The 25,835-nt window shown below is 38.4% G+C and overlaps 1 protein-coding gene across 3 annotated transcripts in view; it reads right to left on the reverse strand.

Annotated features, from left to right (window-relative positions):
* The window catches only part of usp54b (ubiquitin specific peptidase 54b), a 104,295-nt gene that overhangs the window by 23,717 nt on the left and 54,743 nt on the right, over nucleotides 1–25,835 (reverse strand). For all 3 annotated transcript variants that reach the window (XM_079850974.1, XM_079850973.1, XM_079850972.1), the window contains exons 3-6: nucleotides 20,228–20,320; nucleotides 10,716–10,850; nucleotides 6,098–6,211; nucleotides 5,927–6,009 (exon numbers count right to left, since the gene is read on the reverse strand). In XM_079850974.1, coding sequence (XP_079707100.1) covers nucleotides 5,927–6,009; nucleotides 6,098–6,211; nucleotides 10,716–10,850; nucleotides 20,228–20,320 — 425 coding nt within the window. The remainder of the gene's footprint in view (nucleotides 1–5,926; nucleotides 6,010–6,097; nucleotides 6,212–10,715; nucleotides 10,851–20,227; nucleotides 20,321–25,835) is intronic.

Consider the following 25,835-nt stretch of genomic DNA (forward strand, 5'->3'; position numbering starts at 1 on the left):
CGGAAAGAATAATAATACTAAGTGTTACACCTACACCATTAATTCAGCCGCTCAAAAACCTTACAAAGTCTACAGTACACAGATGTTATATATCGTCAGTAGATCACTATTCCCTGGAAGACATCAGAAACTAATGTAGCAGCACTCGATCTCTGTTCCATCTCCACATGGTCTCCATCAGGACAAGAGCCGCAGGCCTGCACAGAAATCAGCGTACTTTACTGGCTAATGTTTCCTTAAGCTAAGCGTGATAGCATCCATTTGACATGCAGCATATCTGCACACATGAACCGTCTGTCAGCCTGTCCGCATGGAGGAAATGTGCCAAGACAGCCCCTTAAGGGCTAAATACAACCTATATGCAGACACTAATTTAGATCAGACAGACAGGTCTACCCTTTCTCTCACTGTCTTACTTTCAGCATTATTCAGTGCTTTACTTGGAAATGACGGTCATACTGAGAATTACATTTAATACATACTTTTTCACAGTAAATGCACTCCTCTCTTTGCAATGAAATTGTTAAGGTTTAAAAATAGCCACTTTGACCTTGAATCGCTCTTCACATTGTTTAGCATGCAATGTTTATAATCTCAGATTACCACTCATCATATTCAACACATTAATAATGCTGTTAAGAGGGTGGATGGCACCCTGTTCTCTGCATACTCATCCATCTACATAAGCTATCACATGCTTAAATCTTAAAAATATTACCATTTGCAGGGAGACTCAGGATGGTAATACAGATGATTTGCACAATTTATAGTGGATTTACAAACTATGTGATGTTTTCCATTGTGTTTCCACTTATTTAGTTATTTATTTATGCTTATTTAAAAAGTATACAGTGCCAATAACACCAGTTCACTTATATGTAAATGCGACCTGGCTGACAATAAAAACAAACCTTGAATAAAATTATGTACATGATAACAAGTTTAATATGCATTTCATTTGGAAGAAGAAACCCAAATGTGCCATCCATAGGTAGATGGTTTATAGGTTTATAGTGTAGAAACTGTACATCAGTTCTTTTAGACTAACAAATTTGAGCCTCTCAATACAGATAAACCTGTCCAATCTGTTTCAGGAAAGAGCGAAATAAATAAATCCTATGGGTTCCTTTGTTTTCCGTGATATGTGCGAGCCTGGTTAAACAGCTTTGTTTCTGGATGAAAAACGCTTGAGTTAGGATTTTGAGCATATTGCGTAGTCTTTGTTTTCTGGTGTGTGTTTGTGTATGCAGGTGGACGTGGCTTCCCACTGAGAGTGTGTGTGTTCATATTAAAGCCGTTGTGTGAGAATTCAAAGCTGCACAGGGGTGCCTGCATCCAGAAGTGAGGGAACACATTGTACTATAATTTATTGCCGTACGGCCACGTGGCAAAGCACACGATTTACTGTGGAGTAAGAGTGTGTTTGTGCGAACCCAAGAGAGGACAGAGACTGCTTGTTTATGCATGTGTGCAATGCAAAACCAGCAAACTGTATGTGAAATGGTAAAGGTTGATGAGTATTTAGCCATTAACTCTGCATGTGCATTCAGACCTGGGGCCGGTTGCACCAGCTGTACGAAAGTTACAACTTAGCCTAGTTTTGATGTAAAGGGGCACTAAGTTACAACTTACGCAATACTATATAATTTTGCGTTGCACCATTAAACTTAGTTGAAGCGTAAATCTACGCATAAACTAAATATTTACGGAAGCCACCGACCAGGAATAATGGTAGGAATAAAATAGCAGACTGACTGAATAGCATCAATAAGCTGTTGTTTTACCCAAAAGACTTCAATACTTCAGACATAAATAATAATGCTGACATTTACACTAGCTTTTTAAGAGAGAGAAGATTATGTGAATGAATTATTTTGTTAGCGGCTTTTTAACACAACTTGTGAATGTCAAATAAAATCAGTCATAATTTATTTGCATCAGTATTTATTTATTGATCCTTTTTAATTACAAATACATTTTCTGACTGTTATTTACACATACAATACCTGTTATGTTATTCATGATTAAGTAGTGTCACATTTTAATGGAAACTTATTTTTCCATTATTTACATGAGGCAAAAGAAGTTAGAATCAAGGATAAACTGAAATTTGTATCTGAAGGCTGCTTTTGGATTATTGATGGTAAACATCATATTATGCGTCTACGCATTACTTTACGGAGAGCTTACAACTTACTAGCTACATTCTGCTTTAAGAACTAATGGTGCACCTGAATAAAGTACAGCGTTACAAACTAGCTAGTTGTTACTAAGCCTCTAGTGTGGACTTCTAATTTAAGTAAAAACTTACAAATGGCTAGTGCAACCCTACCCTGGAGAATTGATTCTTTCATATCTGATACAGAAATCACTGAAGAATGTTTAAGATCTGTTTATTTTTCCCCAGCCTGTCACAACCAGGGCATGTGAGCGAAGTGGAGCGGGATGTCCTTTAACAGTATATCACTGCATCTATCTTTTTAACCCTAAGCAAAGAACGTAAGCAAAGAATGAAAAAGTACTTTGCTGTGAGTGTATCACAAAATTAATCTTTTCTAACTCCACCCTCCCTTTCAATTTCTTCTCCTTCATTCTTAACCTTGATGTTTGCTGTGCATTTATTTATAAGGTTCGCAACTTCATTAAAACCATATAACCTCAGACCTATTGCTTATTTTTACATATTCTCAAACCAGCATTTCACAAAGGGCATTCTGGGTTGAGTGAATGGCCCTGAGTGGACTAAGCGAGTGGAGCAGAATCTTCAGAAACGCGCTTTCAGCTCCAGACGAAATATTACCGCTCGCATGCTCTGGTCGCAACAGATCCTTGAGTATCTTTCATGTGATTTTAACATCCAACTTTGCATGATTTATGTTGATAAAAGTGCTTCCTGTATCGTTGAAGACCCTGACCTACATGCTCAGTGATATTAGCTGTGTCCCAATTCGAAAGCTCCTTCAAACGCGGCCTCGAAATGCATCCTTCGTTTCCCGGGCAATGAAGGATACAACAGATGGACCTTTCGCGGCCTACCCTACCCCAGAATTCATTGCGCGCCAGTGACAACAGGATTTTCTTGAGAGAAATTGCCGTTTTGTTGCCGAACCATGTTTTGTTTTCAAACAGTTGAATGTAACTTTCAAAAAAGCCAAGTACAAACGCTACTGCCGCTCGTCCGTCCCATTTAACAACGCTCGGTTCTACCTTCGAACTTCGCGGCCACGGCTTTGAAAGATGTCTTGATAAATCAGGCCCTGAGTGACTATTCCATCATTTGGCAATGCATATCAAAACAAGAAAGTGAAATTCTGAATTGTGTTGGAAAGCTCAGATGACGTAATAGTGATTCTTTCTGATGTCCTAGAGAGTGTGCTGGGGACAAGATTCCACAGGGATTGATGGGTAATGTCCTATCTGTGTCCTCAGCGGTCCACTTTCTTATAGGAAAAATGGACTTATCGAGGTCTAAACATCAGATGTGTTGTGAAGCTCTCAGAATGAAATACTGTACAGAAAGAAGAACGAGGTAAGAGTAGGTGTGTGCACATATATGTGGGTTTTATATGTGGGAATATGGGGGAATGGGGATGGATAGAGAGAGGAAAATACATAAAACATGACAGATGAAGGTTGCATGTGTGTGTAACAATACATACACTAGAGTGGGAGAATAGGTCATGAGGGAGGGGTTTGCGGAGGGCATATTTCCTGTACATACAGTAGCTCTAGCAGATGACTCTCACGGGTCTGATATGTACGATGACAGCTAATAACCTGTGATATAGAGCCTCATTCCAGCCTAGCAGGTTGGCTTTAGCATTCAGCTGGAGCTGGTGGCTCACTTACCCGATAAACACTGTGGAAGGCTCCCTTGCCTTCAGTTTCCAGTCTGATGTGTAAATCGAAACCCTCACTCAACATCAAAGTGACAAAATAGCCACAATTGTCCGTTTCCAGCAGTAAACGGCGTACACACACCCCTCTAAGTCTCAATAGATCACACTCAACTGCAAGAGTATCCATCATTTGTGCAGCACAAGACAAACTGAACCAAAACACAGTGAAGTGCAGGACAGTTGGCGGAAATATGGCCACAGATCTTGGAGGCAACTGAAGGTTGTCGCATTGACAGGGGTGCTACTAGCATTGGGATCTTGAGTAAGACGCTTAAAGTCACCACGAGTCAGCATTCTTTTTGTTTTGTTTTTGGAATATTGCAGTATTTATTGTAAATGATTTATCAGTGCACATCATTATTTTTTTTTATTTATGTGCCCTCATAATTTTTTATCAAAATAACTTCCCTTGTAGGCCTGCCCTACATTTTTTGTTCGAAAAGCCGTTTCACTCGGATATACTTCACAATAGGGAAGAAAGGTCTATTGGTGAATAATCTGTGCAAGTTAATCCACAGAAGAAAAAAAAATCTTTATAATTTTTGGTCAAAATCAGAACATTTACTTCCTCTCTGAAATGGTGTTTCTCCTCTGATGACATCAGTTTGACGGCCAAGGTAGAGCATCCTTAACCACTCCCCTCCAAGCATAAGTCTGCTGTGAGCTATAGATGGTCGCAACTTCCGGTTATTTAAAGTGTTTAAGTCTAAATGGCTAATCAATGGTTTCGATTCAAAACATAGTGAGCTGCCTACGTAGACAGCATTTTAAGGATATAGCATTTATATAAATGTATGTAAATATACAGCATTTATAATATGCTGATTTAGAGCCAAAGAAAGATTTCTTATTATAAGCATTATTGTGCTGCTTAAAGGAGAACTCCGGTCAATTTTAACATTGAGCTCATTTTTTTGTAAATTTGGAGTGCTGTCAGTACAGAGAACAACGACAAAAATCGGTGTTGCCTACACCGTGTTATCCTCTTTTTAAAATTTGCACCCTGTTGACTTCAATGGGGCAAGTTTTAAACCTGCTTTTAGCCTCTTAACATCCTTGATGTGTCATTACAAGTGCCCAGCCATGTGAGTGATTCCTTTAGAGTGAACGCGGGTGAATCTGACTGCAGTAGATGTGAAAGATATGATTTAAAGTGATGTTATTTCAGCCAGTGCACATACCTGTATTTACATCCTGTTTTCGGCTGAAGTCCACAGTAGTCGATTATCGAGTTCACACGCATAGGTTTAGTACGTACGATCATGCGCCCGAACTCGACAATCGACTACTGTGGACTTCAGCCGAAAACAGGAAATAAATACAGGTATGTGCGCTGGCTGAAATAACATAATTTTTATTCATATCTTTCACATCTACTGCAGTCAGATTCACCCGCGCTCACTCTAAAGGAATCACTCACATGGCTGGGCACTTGTAATGACACATCAAGGATGTTAAGAGGCTAAAAGCAGGTTTAAAACTTGCCCCATTGAAGTCAACAGGGTGCAAATTTTAAAAAGAGGATAACACGGTGTAGGCAACACCGATTTTTGTCATCGTTCTCTGTACTGACAGCACTCCAAATTTACAAAAAAATGAGCTCAATGTTAAAATTGACCGGAGTTCTCCTTTAATATTCTTCGGCAAATGGTGATATATATATCTTTTTTTTTTCTTTTTTTGGGGGGATTTTTGATGAATAGAATGTTCAAACGAACAGAAATTTTATAAATATCTTTACTGTCACTTTTGATCAATTTAATGCATCTTTGCTGAATTAAAGTATTAAATTCTTGTATCATCAGCTTAACAACATGCTAACATTGAAAATGAGTCTCTATTTTAGTGGAGTTGCTGCCTATGTAAAGCATTACAAATCAGTCACCAATAAGGTTTTTAGGATGCTGACTTAGAAAGCAGCTGTCTATGTAGAGAATAGGCAGTGAGACGCCTCACTTTAGGTTTTAGAACAGAGCTAAATACTTTCTAGGAGCAAAAAACCAATGACACCATGGTCCTCCACTTACCAGAGAGAGGTGGTGGAGATGTAGTGCACCATCTGAATGAAAGGGAGAGGATCCGACGTGGCTCCACAATTATTACAAACACACTGGAAGAGACAAAAACACATACATAGAACAAATGTTAGGAACCACATAAAACGGACAATAAAGAAACACATAATGTCCCTCACCAACCTGCTCGAAAAGTGTCATGGCAAACTTCTGATGTGGGATGCAGTGCTTGGCCGTGCAGATGTCCTCCTTGGTCTCATCCGAGATGTGGAAGTGGATCCGCATCAGGAGATTCTCCTAGAGAAAACAAACACTGAGCGGTTGGATCATTTCTAGTAACTGTGTGTGTGTGTGAGTGTGTGTGTGTGTGTCTTTCTCGTTTCTTTGATCCTGCTTTGATAAACAATTCTGGAACAAGATGTTTAGTGCCAGTGCAGTATAATGTCGCCTATTCGTACAGCATTTAAACAGTGAGGCATCTCTGAACGGGTGTTTGTGTGTGTGTATCAGAGACAGTGAGTTGTGTGGTCCGGCTCTTATATTCATTTTTCTATGTCAGCACTCACTTCACGTTAATCTGATCAAGTGAGAACAACACATCTATTTTTCATAAGAGTCCTTCTGATTCCCTGGCTGAACAAATTTAAAATCAATCGATCACACTGCAAGTTCCTGACAAAGGACAAAGGAATACAGGGTAAACGAGGGAGTGGGAAAGAAAGTGAGAGAGGTGAATAAGACCATACATCAAATCTCTCGTTCCCTTCTTTTCATCTCACTAACAGCACGGACCACGCCTGCAAGACCCGTATAACCACCAGTGCTGGAGAAGCTACATGCTACTCCATTTTCCTCAAAACAGTTCACCTATATTCAAGCTGCTAATCTGAAAAAGTATTTAGTTACAATTAGTTACTAAGGAAAAGAAGATTCATTGAGGCAACAAGGCAACACTTTGTTTTATACATAACTACAACATACTTTTTTTTTTTTTGCAATCAGATCTAAGAGAAATAATAAAGGTGAAAAAATGAAATGTACAAAAATATGAACACTAAATATAACTAATATGACTTAAAAACTCCCTAGTTTATGTAACTATCAACATAACATTCTAATAGCAGCATTTAACTAAATATTTTGAGTGGTAGCATGTGGTTTTGAGAACTTTACTCTTATATATAATACATATATAAGAATTATACATAATAAAATACATACATATTAGTAATTTTTTATATAACTACTTTAAAACTACTGTGTTATTTGTTTACTATTATATGATTTTTATTAACATTTTGAATTAGCTTTTATTTTATTATTTTCAGTTTTCATTTAAATTTGACGTTTTAGTAATTTTATTATGTATATTTTTTATTTGTTTTTTAAAATATTTCTATTTAGCTTTATTTTTATTTCAGGTAGTTTTAGCCATTTCAGTACTTCAACTTAAAACTTATTTCAGATAGTTGACAAGGCAACATTTCCAATTAAGATATGTGTAATTATTATTTATTTATGCTTTATTTTATTTTAGCTTTATTGCAAAAAATTTTAATAGTTTAGTTTTAGATAACAATAACAGCAACAACACTGCTATTGAATAAAATGTATTAATCTCACATCGTCATCTTGGATGGGAATTTTGCAATGCATTTTTGTATTTCTCAAAGGATACAGTGGTTCCAAAAGGTTTTCAGACACTGCAGTCACTCTTAAGAATATGAATTTCTTTGGAATTTGCAATACATAGCAAAATATCAAAACCAAGTGAAATGTATTGTGAAAAAAATTGCTGGTAAAACATTTCATGAGACGAGATTAATTGGGACAACTTATCAATTTCACTCGGCTACAAAGCTTTCTGCACTTTATCATATAAAAATCAGCAAAGTAGCATTATGTCATACTCTTGCAGAAATCTACATGGTTTTGAAAGTCAAGCTACTGTCTCGCATTTAAAAAATATAGTCAAGTACTGTTGCTACTAGTTACAGTAGCTACATCTCAACACTAATAACTCTGAGTTCGCCGAGCTCAGAAATAAAGACTCTTCACACATTGCATTCAAACTAATTTTTCACACTGAAAAATGTCACATCTCATGCCCGCCGCTAGACACTTCTCGTTGAGTATCACACAACAAATCATTAGTGTATGGAGCGTTTCATTTCCGGCTCAGATAATAACGCAGCTATTTATGCAGGGGTGCAGATGTGCAGAGGAGCGAGGCAGAAATGAAGAGTTGGCATTTCGCTAATGTACTGCCTTTCGTCTGGTGCACGTGAGGAGAGGGGTTGGCGTCTAAAAGTGGAGACGGATGGCACAACGAGCGCTTTGGCCCCGTGCCTACATCTGCCTTGCAAATGCGCCAGTCAAACAAATGGGAGAAATCATGGCAGTTCCATTCAACAGATCCTCGGCTAAAAATAACGAGCCCGCAACAGAAACAGACCTTTGTTACCGAACTGCAGACGAGGTGCTAATTGAGCTAAATAACACTTTGATGATGCTGCCTTTTGTGACCTTATGAGTAAGCACAGCTGCATTCACATATCTATGGAGAAAAAAAAAGAAAAAAAAACCTGACATAGACAGTACTGGCTGAATATAAATGGGTATTTAAGATGGAGCCAATCACAGGGTCTCTCGGCGAGCTATCTTGATTGGACAGCTCAGCCACTCGCCCGTGAATGATCGTTCAATTGCTTATTTGCTTAAAAGCAATTATCTGTATTGATGCTCATGCGGTGTGTCCTTTAAGGACATAAATGTGAGATAAACACAATCTATGGTCCTTAATCAGGTGCGGCCAAATAATCAGGTCTGGGGATTAGAGGAGTGGGTTGGGGAGTACAGGAAGACCTTATAGAAAGCTTCCACATCCTTAATGATCCCATCCGAGCTCATCTAAAGCAACAGCAGGGCCCATTCATATGCCTGCCAACTCCTGCTGTCATATGCCTGTAAAGCCCATGACGTTCACAGCCATAAATCTAAATGTCTACTTAAAAAACAGCTCTGTTGCAAAAGTCTACATAGGCCAACCTTACATGCAATGTGTTCCATATGAACCTTTTCTATGGTATTATGGTATTGTAAACCGTTTAACTGTTTTTGAATGCAAGAAAACATTTTGCTTGTAGCAGTGTTATTATTGTTAAAACAACTACAATAAAAACTAAATGAAAACATTTTGCTACATGGTACATTATAAAACTTGAAACCTAAGAAACTAAATTAAAACTAAGAATGATAAAGGCAACAAAACTAAACTAAATTAAAAAGATGCATTGAAAATAAAAATAAAAAAAGGAAGCCAAAATACATGCTTTAAAGAGAATGACTTGAAACTGATTCATTTGTAGCGACTCCATTAATGTTTGTCAAATGAAACGCAAGTGAGGCTCTTCCATTACCACTCACAATATATTTCAAGTTAGTCTGGGGCTAGCATGTGGCTAAGCTAACATCTTCATTCTCAAAGAGCAAATAAAATACATAAAGCACACATGCTGCATGAAATAGTCGCTTTTAATTAGATCAAATTACTCTTAAGTGCTGAATAAATTATATTAATTGGACCATTTTTACTGAGCTTGTCACAACGCATTCTAGGATTACCTCATCCAAGAAAGATACAGTGGTCCGGCAAAAAAAAATTTGACATTTAAAAAATTTATGAATTTTTGGTGCATTATAAGTGCCATTTATTTGAAAGAAATAAAGCACAAACATTCTTTTTAAGCATTTCACGTTTTAAAACAGATATAATGTTCCAAATAATGACAAAAGGATTCGGTTGTCAAATGATGCTAGAAAAATATCATAGTTCATGTGATGAACTAAAACTTTGGCTATTCTGCTTGGGGAAATTGGCTTTACACAACACATTCATTAAAATCTCCAAGTGGTTAAAAGTCATTGAAAAAAGTCTCAGAATTGCAAAGTTAATTCTGGAAAAAAAAGGTCTATTGTCACTTGATTTGATATTTTTATCTGGTGCAATTTCTTCAAATATAAGTCTGCAAGTACTTTTTGTTGCCACTGTACATACAGTGCTGACAAAACATCCTTCATGTGGAAATGTCAAAAAACAGTGCAGTTCCTTAGATCTTGTAACATAGCTAACCAAAGTTGACAGAAAGAATTGACATAAGATCATGTCGCAAAATCATGTAAGACAAAAGCTATCTCCCAACAATAGAAAGAAATATAACCATTCCTTACTTCACAGTTAAATACAGATCAACCTCAGATGGTTTTATTTAAAGTCTCATTGCATTCTAAGAGAATCCTTTCAGCCAGACATTTAGATTCAAATTCACTTATCAAAAATACGACAACATGCACATCGCCAAAACACATATTTTTCAGTAATATATGAATATTAAAGTTGTCAAACTTCAGCTGTCTGCCTTTCTCCGAAGTTATTTTCCCTACGCTGCTCAGACTCCATGTTTCCATTTCTACCACTCTTCAAACCACACAAGGATGTGCACAAGCAGCAGTGCTTGAAATTCAACACCTAACATCTCTGGAATCTAAGATCAAGGTTGACAAAATCCAAGAGAGGAACAGAAATAGACAGAAGTGAGAGAGGTGACGCGAGGAGAGACGAAAGTAGGGTTGAGGAGAGGTGAGAAGAGGAAATGCCTGAGAGAGAGAGAGACAAAGGGATGAGAACAGAGGAGGTAAGACGGGTATAGCTGATCACTGTGTCAGCAAAAAGAGAAAAGTAACTTATTAGGAGAAAGCGTGAAAAAAAAAAAGGTGAGATGGGGATAAAAACAAGTCTTACAAAACACTCAGCCGCGTCGTCCATGATGCCCAGCTGGAAGCGCTGCTCGTCTTGGAAGGTTTTGGCCAGAGCGCTGCGCAGAGCGTCCGATGGGAGCACCTTTTCACTGCTGAACTGGAACTGGGCGAAGATGCTCTGAAACCAAAGGGAAACAGCACCTCAAAAGTAAGAAAGAGAAACTGATGCAACTAAGAAACGCTACCGCACACAACAGCTTTCGGCAGCCTGCCCGCTCACTGTGGAGAGAAAATACACATCAAGAGAGGAGGGCTGACATACTGTACTGTAAAAAACATTACACTGCAATACAACCAATCACAGACTAATCAATAAACAAACACACAGGCTGTTTCAAAACCTAGTGACTTGCCTACTTAGTCCTTAGAAAGTATGTTTGTATATGAGGTTTTGAAGGACAGCAAACATGCCAACATGTCTCTGACAATGTCAAAAATGCTGTCTTAATGGGCAGCTAACTATGTTCTGGAGCACAACAAATGCTCAAACATGCCCAAAAATTCTATTTAAGCAAGGTAATGCAATACTATTTATTTATTTATTTAGCCAATTACAATTACAATATAGTCATTCAAAATTGCTTACATTAGTAGAATAAAAAGGAAAAATACAAACAGTCCATTTAAAAATGTTTAGGCAGCCGTGCACTTGTATGTCAAAATGTGTCTATGATGCCCACAAATAGTAAGTAGGAAGCGTGCTTACATTTTGTACAAATTTTAATGTCCAATAAAGCCAAGAAAATGTTCTAGTGTGCCCTACAAATTCTGTCTGAATGGGAAGCTCAGTATGTTTTGAAACACAGCAAATGTTCAAACGTGTATAAGTAGGCAGTTTACTAGACTTTTAAGCAGCTAATATTGGAACATTTCCAATAATGTTGAAAAATGTTGTCTAGGTAGGCAGCTCATTAAAACAGCTAATGTATGCAACACTACTTAAGTTTAGTAAGATTTGAATGTTTTAGTAAGATGTTTTGAAAGAAGTCTCACCACGGCTGCTTTCTTTCTGATCAAAAATACAGTAATACTGTAAAGTATTACTACAATTTAAAATAACTGTTTATGATTTTAATATATTTTAAAATGTAATTTATTCATGTGATGGCAAAGCTAAATTTCTAGCAGTCATTTTCAGTGTCATATGATCGTTCAATAATCATTTTAAATATGGCGCTCAAGACACATTTCTTATTATTATCAATGTTAAAAACAGTTGTGCTGCTTAATAGTTTTGTGGAAACCATGATACTTTTTGAGTATTCTTTGATGAATAGAAAGTCCAAGAGAACAGCATTTATTCGTTATATTTTAAAACATTATAAATGTCTTAATTGTCACTTTTGATCAGTTTAATGGATCCTTGCTGAATAAAAGTATTAACTTCTTTCCAAAAAATTCAAATAATAAAATAAAATCTTCCCGATCCCAAACTTTTTAACATTAGCGCAAGTATAAGCTTATTCAAATGGGCCCAAAAATGTTATCTAGGTAGGGTGAGCTCACAAGGTTTTAAAACACTGTGGACATTTGAACATGCTTAAATGCTGTACGTACATTTACATTTACATTCATTCATTTAGCAGACGCTTTTATCCAAAGCGACTTACAAATGAGAACAATAGAAGCAGTTAAACTAACAGTAGGACAACAATATGCAAGTGCTATGACCCTTCTCAGTTCAATCTAACGCAGTAAATGTAAAAACTTTTTTTTTTTAATAGAACAGAATAGAATAGAAGAGAAAGTTAGTATCACTGGATCAAGTGCTGCTACAGACAGCTCACTGCGTTTTGAAACACAGCCATACATTCAAACAGATTTATGCCAACTTCTTCAAAACATAACATTTTGTGGAGTCTCACACTACTTATTCGATTGGACAAGCTCATCCCTGTAGCACCGGTTGGAAAACATCTAACTAAGATACTGAGCTCATTAACAGTGAACGCTCAAACAAATGCAGAGTCCTAAATGCCTGCGGTGGAATCTATTCTCCTGTCCATCAGCATTGGCACTGTTATTGAACTCAATGAACAATGACTGCAACACAATGCTCTCTAACCAGAGGACATCCTGATAAGCTGAACAAATGGACTCGGGCAAAACTCACAGTGCAAAGGCAAATATTCGCTGCGGCTGCAGTGACACACACATACTGCAGTTTTAAAACCCTCATATATGCAGTGGGCGCAGTGCCCAAGGCAGCCCCCTATTTGAAGGTGGGATGGGGGTTTCTCCCTGAGCGGGACAGGCCAGTGGCTCTGGAACAGGTAATGCAGTGTGATGACTGCACTGCGCCAAGGAGAGAAAGAAAGAGAATGGAGGGAGGGTGGAAGAAAATGAGAGAAAGTGTGGGAGGGACAGACGTAGAGGGTTATGTACCCCACTGAGGAAACTCGATGAGAGGAAAATTCAGCCACTGCATCATTTCCCCATGCAGCTCTAATCACACACTGCTCAGCCCAGCTAAGAGCCTGAAGTGATTTTCACCTATGGACATATTTTAATGTCCTCTTCCTTCCCCATCTCTCTGTCTCTCTCTCTCGGAGCTGATGAAACACTCAGGACAGATAAGGGCCAAATGGAAGTCTAGTGTGTGTACGCAGCAAATATATCACTCTGGCAATCAGTGCCTAACCAAACTGCAGTTCTGTTCTGCTCTCCTCAGCGATAGTGGGACAGCAGTACACGCCCTTACATGCTTGCAAGTTGCGACAAACTCTGAGCTCAGATCTAATGTAGAAGAAAACAAAAGAAGAAGAAAAAACAACTGTTGAACAAGCAAAGTCTTTCTGACTCGTAAGAGTGGATTTCCTGCAGGGGTTCAGTCTGCAAGACTGCAGAACGACTAAAGAAACGTTGTTAGCAAGATGGTAGAAAACTGTACATTTCTTGTCTAATACCACCCACTGCTAATTACAATGACAGAAATAAGCACAGTTACAATAGCTTAATACGTGGGAGAGCGTTGCTATAGAGAGTGACGATATTGTATTGCAATAGGTAACACTTCAAAATCAATACCAAATCAAAACTAGTTAGCACATTATTTGTAACTGAAAAGGTTTAATGACAATATGGTTATGGTTACACTTAAAATAGTTAGAAAATATATGTATGAGATGATAAAAACTTATACCATTAATTGTACCCAGCATGTATGTATAATGTTATCTGACAGATAGAAAGAGAGGGAGAGAGAGTGTAGAGAGTAAGAGAGAAAGAAATGAGGAGCCAAAGAAAGAGTGCCCCAAGAATGGGAGCCAGAGAATAAATGAGACAGAGTAACAGTTACAATCTTCTTTTATCCTTTCCCTGACCATGAGCTAAAACCCAAATGTGAGATGTTCAAACTGACCAATCAGGTAATTAAAACTTCCCCCACCGTACTAAAGGTGTGCCAATTTATAGACCCCCAAAGTACACACATCTTGGCGTACAGGCCTTGATCATAATCTGTGCCTTTAGGAACTCCAAATGGTCATTGGGGTAAGAAAGAGGGGGTTGAAAACAGTAAAGCAAATGTCTTTGTTCATTTTCAAATATCTTGGATTATTTTCAATCCTACAGACTGACATGAAAACTCAACCTATCACAATTCGTTACGTTTTATCTGAAGTGTCAGTGTTCGTCTGTGACCGGCTGTACTGAAAACATTGAATAAATGAGTGGGAATGTGCGTAGACTTTATGATCAGAATTTCTGTCAAACCAAAAGCAATATTTCCACTGAAAAAAGTGCAGACATGGTACCACTTTCAGCTTAAAGCCGTGACACACCAAGTCGACTGTCGGGTCATCATTTAACGCACTAGTTGGACCCACATCTGCGGCTTTTCAAACAATTGAGAATGTTGAATTGGCAGCAAAGCCCATCGAGGCAAGAAATCACTCTGATTTGTTGTTCTTGGAAAAATGGAAGTGATAAAATGACAAAATGGTAAGCAAGTGTATACACAGTTTGTCTTATTTCTTCTGATTTCCCTTTTTAAATGACAAATACAGACTACTGCCACTTGCAGGCATGAAGAGTTACTTCCTTTCAAGCAGGTTCAGAACATTCGTGCTAGCTGGCCATTGGCTGTAGTTTTTGCGATGTTCCAGCACAACTTTTTGGCCCAGACACATGCAATGTGAGGCAACAGTCAGCTTTTGACACCGCTAGTTCTTTGATATCAGTTTGATTTGTCTGGGCCTTTATAGTCCTGGCCAATCAGGTCTTCAGCTTGTCTAGATTGTCTCCTAGTCTGGCCAGCTGAAGAGGAATCAAAACCTCTTTAAAATAAGCCAACAGACCAGCCTAACCAGGTGTGGAGACAAGTAAACCATAGGCAGTTTTTAAGGAAAACATTCCAGGATTTTTCTCCATGTAGTGGACTTCAATGGAACCAATGGGTTGAAGGTCCAAATTGCAGTTTCAGTGCAGTTTCAAAGGGCTCTACACGATCCCAGCCAAAGAATAAGGGTCTTATCTAGCGAAATGACCAGTCATTTTCTAAAAAAACCCAACAAATGTTCGTCTTGCACTAGCTCTGCGATGCACGTCCACTAGTGACGTAGGTGGAAGTACGAAAAACTCTCATCTCATTTTCTCCTCCAACTTCAAAATCACTTTTTTTGTAAAGGGCATTTGACTTAGTCTTTGCACGTTCACTTTGTAAACACTGGGTCGGTACTTCCGCCTGCATCACGTGTGACCTTTCCAACGTGATTACGTAAGGCATGAAGTCTTGGACATGGGGGTGAGTAAATTATCAGGAAATTTTAATTCATGAGTAACTAAGTAACTAATCATTTAACTTGCTACTTGCCTCAAACAAAACTCTTGAGTATCTTTTAAAGACATGATACAACTAACCTGGAAAATGTACACAAATCAAGAGACTAGTTAACTCCCAGGCTAACTTAAAGCCAAATTACACCAGTCAACCAGATTTGCTGGTTTTTATTCTGTTCAAAGAGCTAGCCAACAAATATTGACACATATAAACTGAACCAGTTGTGACCTTCCCATAAAGGACATTCATATAAACTTCTCAAGTTTCAACCACAAGCTGCCTTGAGTCTAGTGTAGAACTGGAAATCCCATTTGAGGGTTGAGTCGTCCATGTGTGTAATAGCAGGTAATGTAAAGTGTGTCAGTGTGTGTGTGATGTAAAGTCCTTCTCATCTCTAACAAGGACATGGAACCCAACTGGACAGGCTCTACTCAAACCATGCAAGTCCAGTCATATATGCATACATACTGTATACATTCACACACACAAACCACCAGAGATTGTGTTGTCAGCTGCGAGCCCTCAGGCGTAGCCTGTGAAATAAGACATTAACCTCCACTCAAAGACACTAGACACATATCATCTGCACTGCTCAAAACTCACAAAGGCAATGAGAAAATATAGACATGCACACACACAGCCTGACAGGAACAGCAATCTTGTGACGCACGTAAATATATTAATATTAAACACTCCCTGGGCTCAGTTTTCAAATTGCAGAGGGATTGAATCTCATGCTGATTATGAGTTTGTAATTGGGTTTAACTCAGTCGCTGATTCGCACTACATAAAATGGCACAAACATAGAGGTGTCAGTGGAACTTCTATAATAGGAAACATCAACGTAATAAAGGTGGCGGCTTGTGTGAGTGACTGTGACTTTGCATTTATTTAGTTTGTGTGTATGCGTGTGTTTCCTGCCTCCAGCGCTGCAGTTCCTCAGCGGGGCTGATGGTCAGTAGAGGTCACCAACCTCAAGGCACTATCACACCTCGTGAAGTGGCAGTAATGTGGGCCCTTGCCACCCAATGTCACAATTCAGCCTCTGTGACATGCAGCCTCTCTGGTGACAAACATTATAGACTTAAAAATGCGGTCAGACCATTCAGGTTCAAGTATGCTGCATTCAATGACATTTAATATTAATGACAACAGTGAGATTATCTGTCTGAATTCATCTCCCCTAAATCTGCATAAATAAAGTAATTGAATAGCAAGTGAATTTAGCTAAGAGAAAATTCATTCTTGAACTTTCTATTTATCAAAGAATACAGAAAAAAATATTAAGCTTACTAATGTTTTCAAGATTGATAATAATAAATGTTTCTTGAGCACCAAATCAGCATATTATTTCTGAAGGATCATTTGACTCTGAAGACTGGAGTAATGGCTGCCTGAAAAATCTACTTTGCCATCAAAGGTATAAATTTCATTTTAAAATATCTTCAAATAAAACAACAGTGTATTTACATCAAATAAATGCAGACTTGGTGAGAGGCTTTTTTTCAGAAACAATTAAAAAAATCTTACTAACCCCAAACCTGTGAAATGCCACCCTCTCATAAAAAGACAAACTACTAGTAATAAATAACGTAAAGTAGTTGATAAGTTGAAAATGCAATGAAATCAAAGGAGCAAATCCGTAAATAATATTGGCCAAATGTTGCATTCTTGTGCAAACAATCAATATGAGATTTTTCATCTCCATACCCCTCAGCTCATTTACATCTCAGTAAATGAACATGATATTCCCCACAGTCAGTATGCTTCAAATAAACACATTTGTAGAATTTTGCGGTTTGTAGAAAGGAGCGGTGTGGTGAGGGCATATTTCAGCACTCATTAGTAGCGTAAGATCATTAAATTTCAATAACATGGCTGGCAAGCAGGCGGCTGGCGGGCGGCATGCGTGAGGAACTCTCAAAACCAATCGGCCGAAACTAACGTTCCTCCATTAAAAATTGGTGGTGACATAGCGCATGCCATTCAAGGCCATGGCATGGGACAGCCAGAGCCACTTGAGATCACATGCCACCAGTCCACAGAGGGTTTGGCAGGAAAAAAGCTCAGGGTGAGACCTGAGGGACTGTAATCCGCCTAAGCGTCAGGCATTGAGCTTTACCACAGAGCAAACTTTTAGCACAGGGACTAAACAGAAGCGCGCCGTCATGTTATTAAGAGAAAAAACGAATGCTCCCTTAACACTGTTGAAAAATGATGCAGTCAACTCAATGACATATGTCATTTCAGGTACAGCAAGACAAATTATTTTGAGAACCACAGTCATTCCTTTCCCCATTCAAAACATAACGGAGGCTTAAAGCTTGTTTGCTTGGACGTGATTAAAATTAAGTCTCTTTCTAAGTCTGCAATTTTGTTCTGAACACATCACCTGGACAATATCAATTGCTTTTAGTCCCCGAATGGTTTAACAGTGAATAGAAATGGAGCTAAATTTAGCAACAGGTTTAATACAGCGAGAAAACAGGAGCAAGAGAGAAACCGCAAGAGTGTGAGTGACGAAGAAAGGATGAAAGAGCAGGAGAAGGACAGGAAGAACAGATCCTGGTAAACGGTCATAAATCCTGGCAAATATGTGAAAGCGTTCTCATGATACGGCTTTGTGTCACCACAGCAGAGTGATTTCTGATGCCTCAGCACTTCACACACTTCATTTAGAGAGAGAGCACATTTCAATCACTGTGATGGATTTCACACAGGCTCATTTGTGTTTCATATCAACAAAGTAGCCCAGAGAAAAAAGCACAAGCATCTATCTATCTATCTATCTATCTATCTATCTATCTATCTATCTATCTATCTATCTATCTATCTATCTATCTATCTATCTATCTATCTATCTATCTATCTATCTATATGTTTGCATGTATGTATCTATGTATGTATGTACTATGTATGTATGTATGCAAAGGCCAGAGCTGTATCACCACATGCATGCCAATTTAAATACTCAAGCAAAAGAAGAAGGGAACGCAATTAAGTCACAGTCACACATGCAAAATATCTTCGGACACTGCAACGGTCTTAATACGACAACGGCCGTGAGTATCCTAGTAAACATAGTCAGTTATGTCTAAGTAAAGTAAACTAAACAGTTGAGAAAGAAAACACATGTATATCAGTTTATTGGATTCGTGCATAGTCTTAAAGTGCTGCTGTCTGCGTTTTTAATGTTAAACAACAAAGGACAGAAAAAGATCACTCACTGCTCTTAACTGACTAACTTTTGTAACTTCAATAAGGATTAACCTATTTAATTTATACAGTGAAGAGTTTTAGCTGTGGTATCGAAATTGGCTATTTTTATGGCCGGTCATTTTTCTTAAGTCACCGGTCATTGGCAGGTGTGGCAAAACGTTAGCTTTAGGCCCTGCATCCATCTGTCTCTTCATCTATCCATCTTTCAAGCCAACTGGAATATGTTTGAATAATGATTACAAAACTATAAATCACTATACACCATTGCAAGTCCAAATCCAACAGTTTTGCAAGTTTTACCCCATGCACATCACTCATTCTCCTTGCATTCAAATAATTCAACAAAACAATATTTTATGGCAATTTATTATTTTATTTAGCCATGTAATAAGGATATTATATAATCAGCCAGTTACTACTATCCATCTATCTACAGATCCATCCAACCATCCATCAACCAGAACCAAATACATAAACATTAAAGACTCAGGACCATAGTTCATAGACATAATCTCAGTTTGACTTCTGTAACACCCTATACTGGACAATTCAACATAGCCAACAAATCACTTATGTCGAATCTCACAACTAAAGACAACCAACTCCAAGGCAACCAAGACCAAAAGGCACAGACTGTCTTTATGACATCATGTGGGCGTGACACTAAGCTATCAGAGAACAGAGTAGCCAAGGTAACAGGTAGCCGTGGAAACAATGGAGCAGAACCCATGCTTACATCAGTAGAGGAACCAAGTGTTCAGCACAGAGAGAGCAAGATCCCTGGACATGAAATAAAGTGGAAAATTACCCAACACCAGAACAAGATTAGACCAGACACAAAGTAAAGAAAGAAAAAGACCTCTCGATCCATCAGGCTATTTGTACTTCTCTTTTTCTCTCAGGCGTAAACACAGCCAACAAGAAATGTTGGTATTTTTGGAAACAAATGGCCAAGTACAAATCTGACGGCAAAGATTTCTTTTAACACAAAACAAGGAGCCTTTTAAAGAAATATGTCAGTTTTGTGACTTCTTACTGGTATGTGACACCTTTAAATAGCACAGCTACTTTTAGCCTGAAGGCGACTAGAAAACAGGATATTGTTTGAGTGAGAGGCCTTTGCTTGTTATTTAAAAAGAGAACCAAGTTGCTTTTCCTAGCATACTGTATATATCCCTCTCCTCCTCCACCTCCCATCTCGATCAGCCACCAGGCAGGAAATTAAAAAGACTTCCTCGAAAAGAGCGACAGTGCTCTTGATGTTGAGAATCTCATTTCCATTCTATTCCTGTGCTACAGTAAGGTCAGCAAGGAAGTCAATTAGTCCGAGCAGCCTCTACCCTTACCTTGCTGGATCATTAGAAGAGCAGCCTGGGCACTCTAGGAGACTCCTGTAGCCTCAAGCTACTTTTCTGAGAAGGCAATACTAACTGGAAGTTCATTTTAATTTGCTATGCACAACAAGGCGCTTTTTGGGAGGACCTGGTAACACTCACCTTCAGAGCGCAGAAGATGCACGAGTCCTCCATGCACTTGTGGGTGTTCAGTTGACGGAAGCTTCTGCGGAAGATGTCAAGATGCCAAAGGACCTGTGGTCAAGAGAACAGAAGGGTTAAGTCAACTAGAGAAAGTGCATCAACAAAAACATCTCATAAACGACCCACATTCAAACCACCACCATTCCAGATGAAAAGACCAGTATGATGTGTTTTAGATGATTCTACCCACCTTGGAATACAGTTTTTTTAACTAACTACCAGTAAGACTTTCTTGGCTATCCAACTTCACCAGAAAGACCATGCTGGTTGACCAGTATTTTTGGTTGTCATATATTATATATTGAGTAATATATTGTATGTTATGGGCAGGGTTATGGTTCACCTGCTAGACCAGCACAAAACCAACATGGATGACCACCAACCAGCAGAACTAGCAAACCCCCTATATTTCCAATATCATAAATGCAATTTCACATTTTCATAGCACCACGCAAACATCACCAAACGACATTGCAAAAAATTTCAAACACACTTCGTCTGCTTCCATTGTTCAGGCCACACAAGCAGGTTCCATCCCATCACAAACTCCATTAGTCAGGCTTTTCAGGATATCCATGCAAATGAAACAACATTGAAAGTCCCACATAGCCACAGTCTTTACTTTTTTGGTGAAATCAACATACCAACATATGGCTTACTTTCTTAGTTGCCTCTGCACAGGACACTGGGATAGCAGAAAGTAATTCAACATAAAAAAACGACACTCTCACTCACCGTCGGGGCAGGTTTTCACATTACAAAAAAACAGCCCAGAGGCTTCCTGGCCCCGTCCCACGGCGATCGGCCAATATCTGCACAATTCTCCAATCCTGTCAATAAATATGAGCCAGTCTTAGCTGCTGCTCTCACTCTGATCATCTGCCAGCTGTCCACTCCACTTAATCCTCTCAGCAGACCAGGAATCCAGCACTTCCAGTAGCCGTCCCGGCTCCGGCAGAGGTTCAGACCCTGATCCCGGTAGAATGAGAAGACAGGGAGGAGAAAGGATGGAGCGGAAGACAGTGAGAAATAGAGATGTGGGAACACAAACTGTCTGGGAGAGAGAGGTGCGATCGCACATGAGGAAGAGAGATGGAGAGGGAACGAAGGAAGGGGGGGGGGGGGGTAGAGCGAGAGAGAGAGAGAGAGAGATATGGTGAAGTGCGTAAGAATAAGAATGCGTGTGGAACGCAGAGGGGGAGATTGCTGCAGAGATATGAAGCTATGAATAACCGAGACATGCGGTACACGCTGCGGATCAGAGTTGTTTGGAGTTCACCTGCCCCGGGCACGACTCTCACTCATCATATAGAGCGAGACGTAGAGAACCTGCAAAACTAAAGTGGAACAAACAGCGAAACTGCACCTTTACCCGCAAGCAACCATCTGGACCCGAACACACACACACCATTGATCAAAGCTTTATCCATTCCTAATGTATCCAGCACTGCCAACTGGGCCTGAACACAAACCCATAATATCATCATCACCCAAAACTGGGCTTATACACAAACAGACCACACACATAACAGATCAGCATTGTTCTTCAGGAAAGCAACAAAAAAGGACAACAATGCAAAAAAGCAGCAAAATCTCACTCTGTGTGGAAATCAGTTTTATCTGCTAACAATGCAGGAATGCCATGCTCAGCTTGGGAAGCTGTGCTTTATTATTTTCTGTAGGACTTGTGAGCGTACAATAGCCTGTCCATACCTTACTGATAATAATAAACTAAGGCACCATGTAGTAAATCCTCAAGCATATTTGGTCATCGTCAAAGCACATTTAGTCCTAGATATAGGGTCAAACATAGCAATTGTTGAATTTCCAAGTAAGCCAAGCAAAATAAAACTTTAGTAAAACTTACAAGTAAATAGTAATGCCGAACAACATGGCTGGTGTTGTTGGATGCGGTTTAAAGCAGAATATTTAATTTTTTAATTCTTAATTTTAATTATTTAAAATAATTAATATTTACCGTATTGTTCTGAATATAAGACGACCCTGATTACATAACACATTTTTTTCAAGATGTACCAAGATGTAAAAGGCTTTTTGAGGACCAAATCTTATATTTTATAAAGAAAATGATTTTATTTGAAAGTTTTTCATATTTTAATAAATTTTTATATTCAAAGTATGGCATATAATGGCAAAATGTACCAACAATCACATGTAAAACTAAATATTTAACAGCATAACAAACAAAACTGTAGTTCTTATTTCCAGTAGCTTTCACAATAACTGATTTGTACAGCGACAGATGTTGGCATGTCAAAAAACACAGGTGTTTGATCTGCATTGCCTATCTGATCCAGGGAATATTAATGTTTTTTCCTTAGGCCTATCACATAGCGCTGAAAAGACAGCAGTTTCTCCCTGATGTCTGAGGGCACGCGCTGGGGCAAGACTGGTTTATGCTGCATCATTTTTACGCTGATTTAAAGCCAGTTCACAGATGCATTGTTCACCTACTATATCATGAATACTGAGCATTCTAAAGTTCTACTTGACATCCTCCTTTTTGCATATTCTCTAGCAGGGAAGGACACACATTTGGACGCAGGGTGTGTGACGACAGAAATCTATAGCAACCTGCTGTGATTCCTCATGTGGTGACACATTTGCTGCTCTCTGTGCTTCAGAAAGCCATCGCATTAACCTGTGCGTGCAGCTCTTAACCAAAGCTACTCTCCTCTGAAAAAAGGCAGAGACAAACAAACAGGGAAATAATCACAAACAAATCGCTAAGTAAAGGACTCCCCTGAGACTGGTGGAAAATAAATAGATGTGTTTCATAACTAACATACAAAGCATCTGCATTAGGTCCGAGGAACAAAGAACACTAAAGCCCCTTTGATTGGGCTAAATATGTGGAATGGGATTATATAATGCTTTTTTCCTCTATATCTCCCTCTCATTGTAACACTCCCAGTTTTTTTTCAAGCACCCACTTTATGTCTCTAAGTATTATGAAATGGTCCTTTGGGTCTTTACCTAGAGTCAGGATGTAGATAGACTATGCTATCCTGTTACTACATAAAATATTACACCCCTATCCTTAACACATCAAATGGCTTTCTCATGTCCTCTCAAATGCTAACACACAGGGTAACACACACACACACACACACACAAACATATTTAAACATGCATACACAAAGCAAAGCTCTGGAGTCTCAGCTCTCTTCTCTGTTCCCGAAAGCCCCGTGGCAGCACTAGATGATTGTCAGTTCAGTCTCAGGGCAGATTTGCTGCTAGTCTCTGCAGCTCTTAAGCCTGGCCTGGTTTTCTCTCAGCAGCAGCACATCCTCAAAGAGCTCTGCGCTCATGTGCTCCGACCTGCCTGACCTTGCTTTTTCCTCATTTGAACTCTCTCACTCTCTCTGTAAAATAAAATGCAAAATTTGACATGGTGCTGTATTGGTTCATTAGTTACTTTGTTACTATATACAATAAAAGTTCTGGCGCAATAGAGCTGGTAAGTCCCGCCCCCTCCGCTAATCCCTCTGGACCTCTAGGTTGAAAAATCGTCAACGCAAGTGAATGGGAGAAAATAATTATTTTCTGGTCCCGTTTGAATTTTGCCATGAATGTGAACATATGTTGTCTGTGAATTTTTTATATAACTTTTCGTGTAAAGAATGCTACAATTTAGCGTGTAGAAGTTTGATACAGGTAGACTTTGTGTGTGAGCACTTTGTGGACTACAACTCAACACCACTAGCACACGGACACTAGCTCACGGATCCCGCTAAACATGGCTGTGTCTTTGGTGCACTTCACCGCCTTCTTTCAGGGAGAGGACAAAATCGTTGAGGTTGGTGAAAACCACGGGTAAGTCAACTTTATGGGGTGACGTCACATAGGCGACATGTAGTCTTTCTCGTTATGTCTTTTCCACAACTGCTAGCCGAAGAATCATACCATAACTGTCAAACTCGTAACATGAAAAGTTATATAAAAAATTCACAGACAACATATGTTCACATTCATGGCACAATTCAAACGGGACCAGAAAATAATTATTTTCTCCCATTCACTTGCATTGACGATTTTTCAACCTAGAGGTCCACTTGGGTTTTTACGGATGGGCGGGACTTACCAGCTCTATATAGCTGCCGTCGCATCATCCAGGTGGATGCTGCACATTGGTGGTGGTTGAGGAGAGTCCCCTTTCTATGTAAAGCGCTTTGAGTGCTGAGAAAAGCGCTATATAAATGTAATGAATTATTATTTTTATTATTAATATATATATATATATATATATATATATATATATATATATATATATATATATATATATATATATATATATATATATATATATATATTTAATTAAATAAATTTAAATTTCCCATTTCTGTCAACAATATATTAATTGCCCGCTATAATCTTTGCACTTAATCCCGGATATGACTCGTTTAACATGATCTACCCACTTATTTTTGAATAATAAACTGGAAATATTCCTTCATTAAAACAACTTCAGTTAATTTGAACTAAGACTGGAGATCGTATCAGAAAGAAAAGTGAGTGAAAGCGTTGCGAGCATTGTTTATTTGCACCATCTTTATGTAGCCTATTAAGGTTTTACAGAATGTGTTGTATAGCCTACCGTGTTTAATTCTAATGAATGCTCTTTAATGTGATGTGTTGTTAGCTTTTTGTATTTCTTTAATAAAAAGGTGGTCAGATTTTTGTGTTTTCTGCATATTACACATACAGTAGCCTAAATAAATATTTGCGAGTTCTCCTTTCAATCATAAAATGTGTTGGAATAATGAGACATTTTTGTTTTTTCATCATTCAAGATTAATGTTGGGAAACTTAAATTTGTGGATTAAGTACTGGTACTATATTTGTGATCGATTGTACATTGAATCACAAAATTCATGTGCTAGCACTGCCATTGATAGAGGCTAAAGCAAAAGTTGTTTTACGCTACTAGACCATTTGAAGTTTCTGCCTTTCGAATGCGTCAGTGGTGAAGGCCAATTAGAGACTAAATTAAAATATTGTGCTGGAAACAGAAATCCGATCAGTTATCCAGATACAGAGGCCATTTGATGTAAACAAATGTAAACTTGCAGTGTCCTGATTGGCTGATGATCCGATCTGCTTGATTGGATCACGGTGATCGCATGTTAATGCCAAGTATAAATGCAACTTAAATGAAGTCTCAAGTCTTTGGGTCCAAGGGTTGCAGTTTATTTTACAGTACGTGCATACGTGTACTTACAGTGTAGTTACCTAAGAAAGTACTGGTAATATACGGTAACAACATGGGTTAAGGTTAGGTTTAGGGGTTGGTTCAGGGTTAGTACCTAGTTATTACCCAATTATTGCAATTACTATAATAATTACATAGTATGTACATGGGGAACAGGACTGTAAGCAAGTTATTGTAATTAACAATGTTTTGAAATATCAAAACTTTTCTACTTCAAAAATGTCTAATAAAGCACAAAAAGTATTACTTAAATCATTATTTAATTTTTTATTCACAATCAAAAACCATTACTTTCAATCTATATAACATTATACCACTTGGAACACAGGAATG

This window comes from Squalius cephalus (assembly GCF_949319135.1).
Source record: "Squalius cephalus genome assembly, chromosome: 19".
Lineage (NCBI taxonomy): Eukaryota > Metazoa > Chordata > Actinopteri > Cypriniformes > Leuciscidae > Squalius > Squalius cephalus.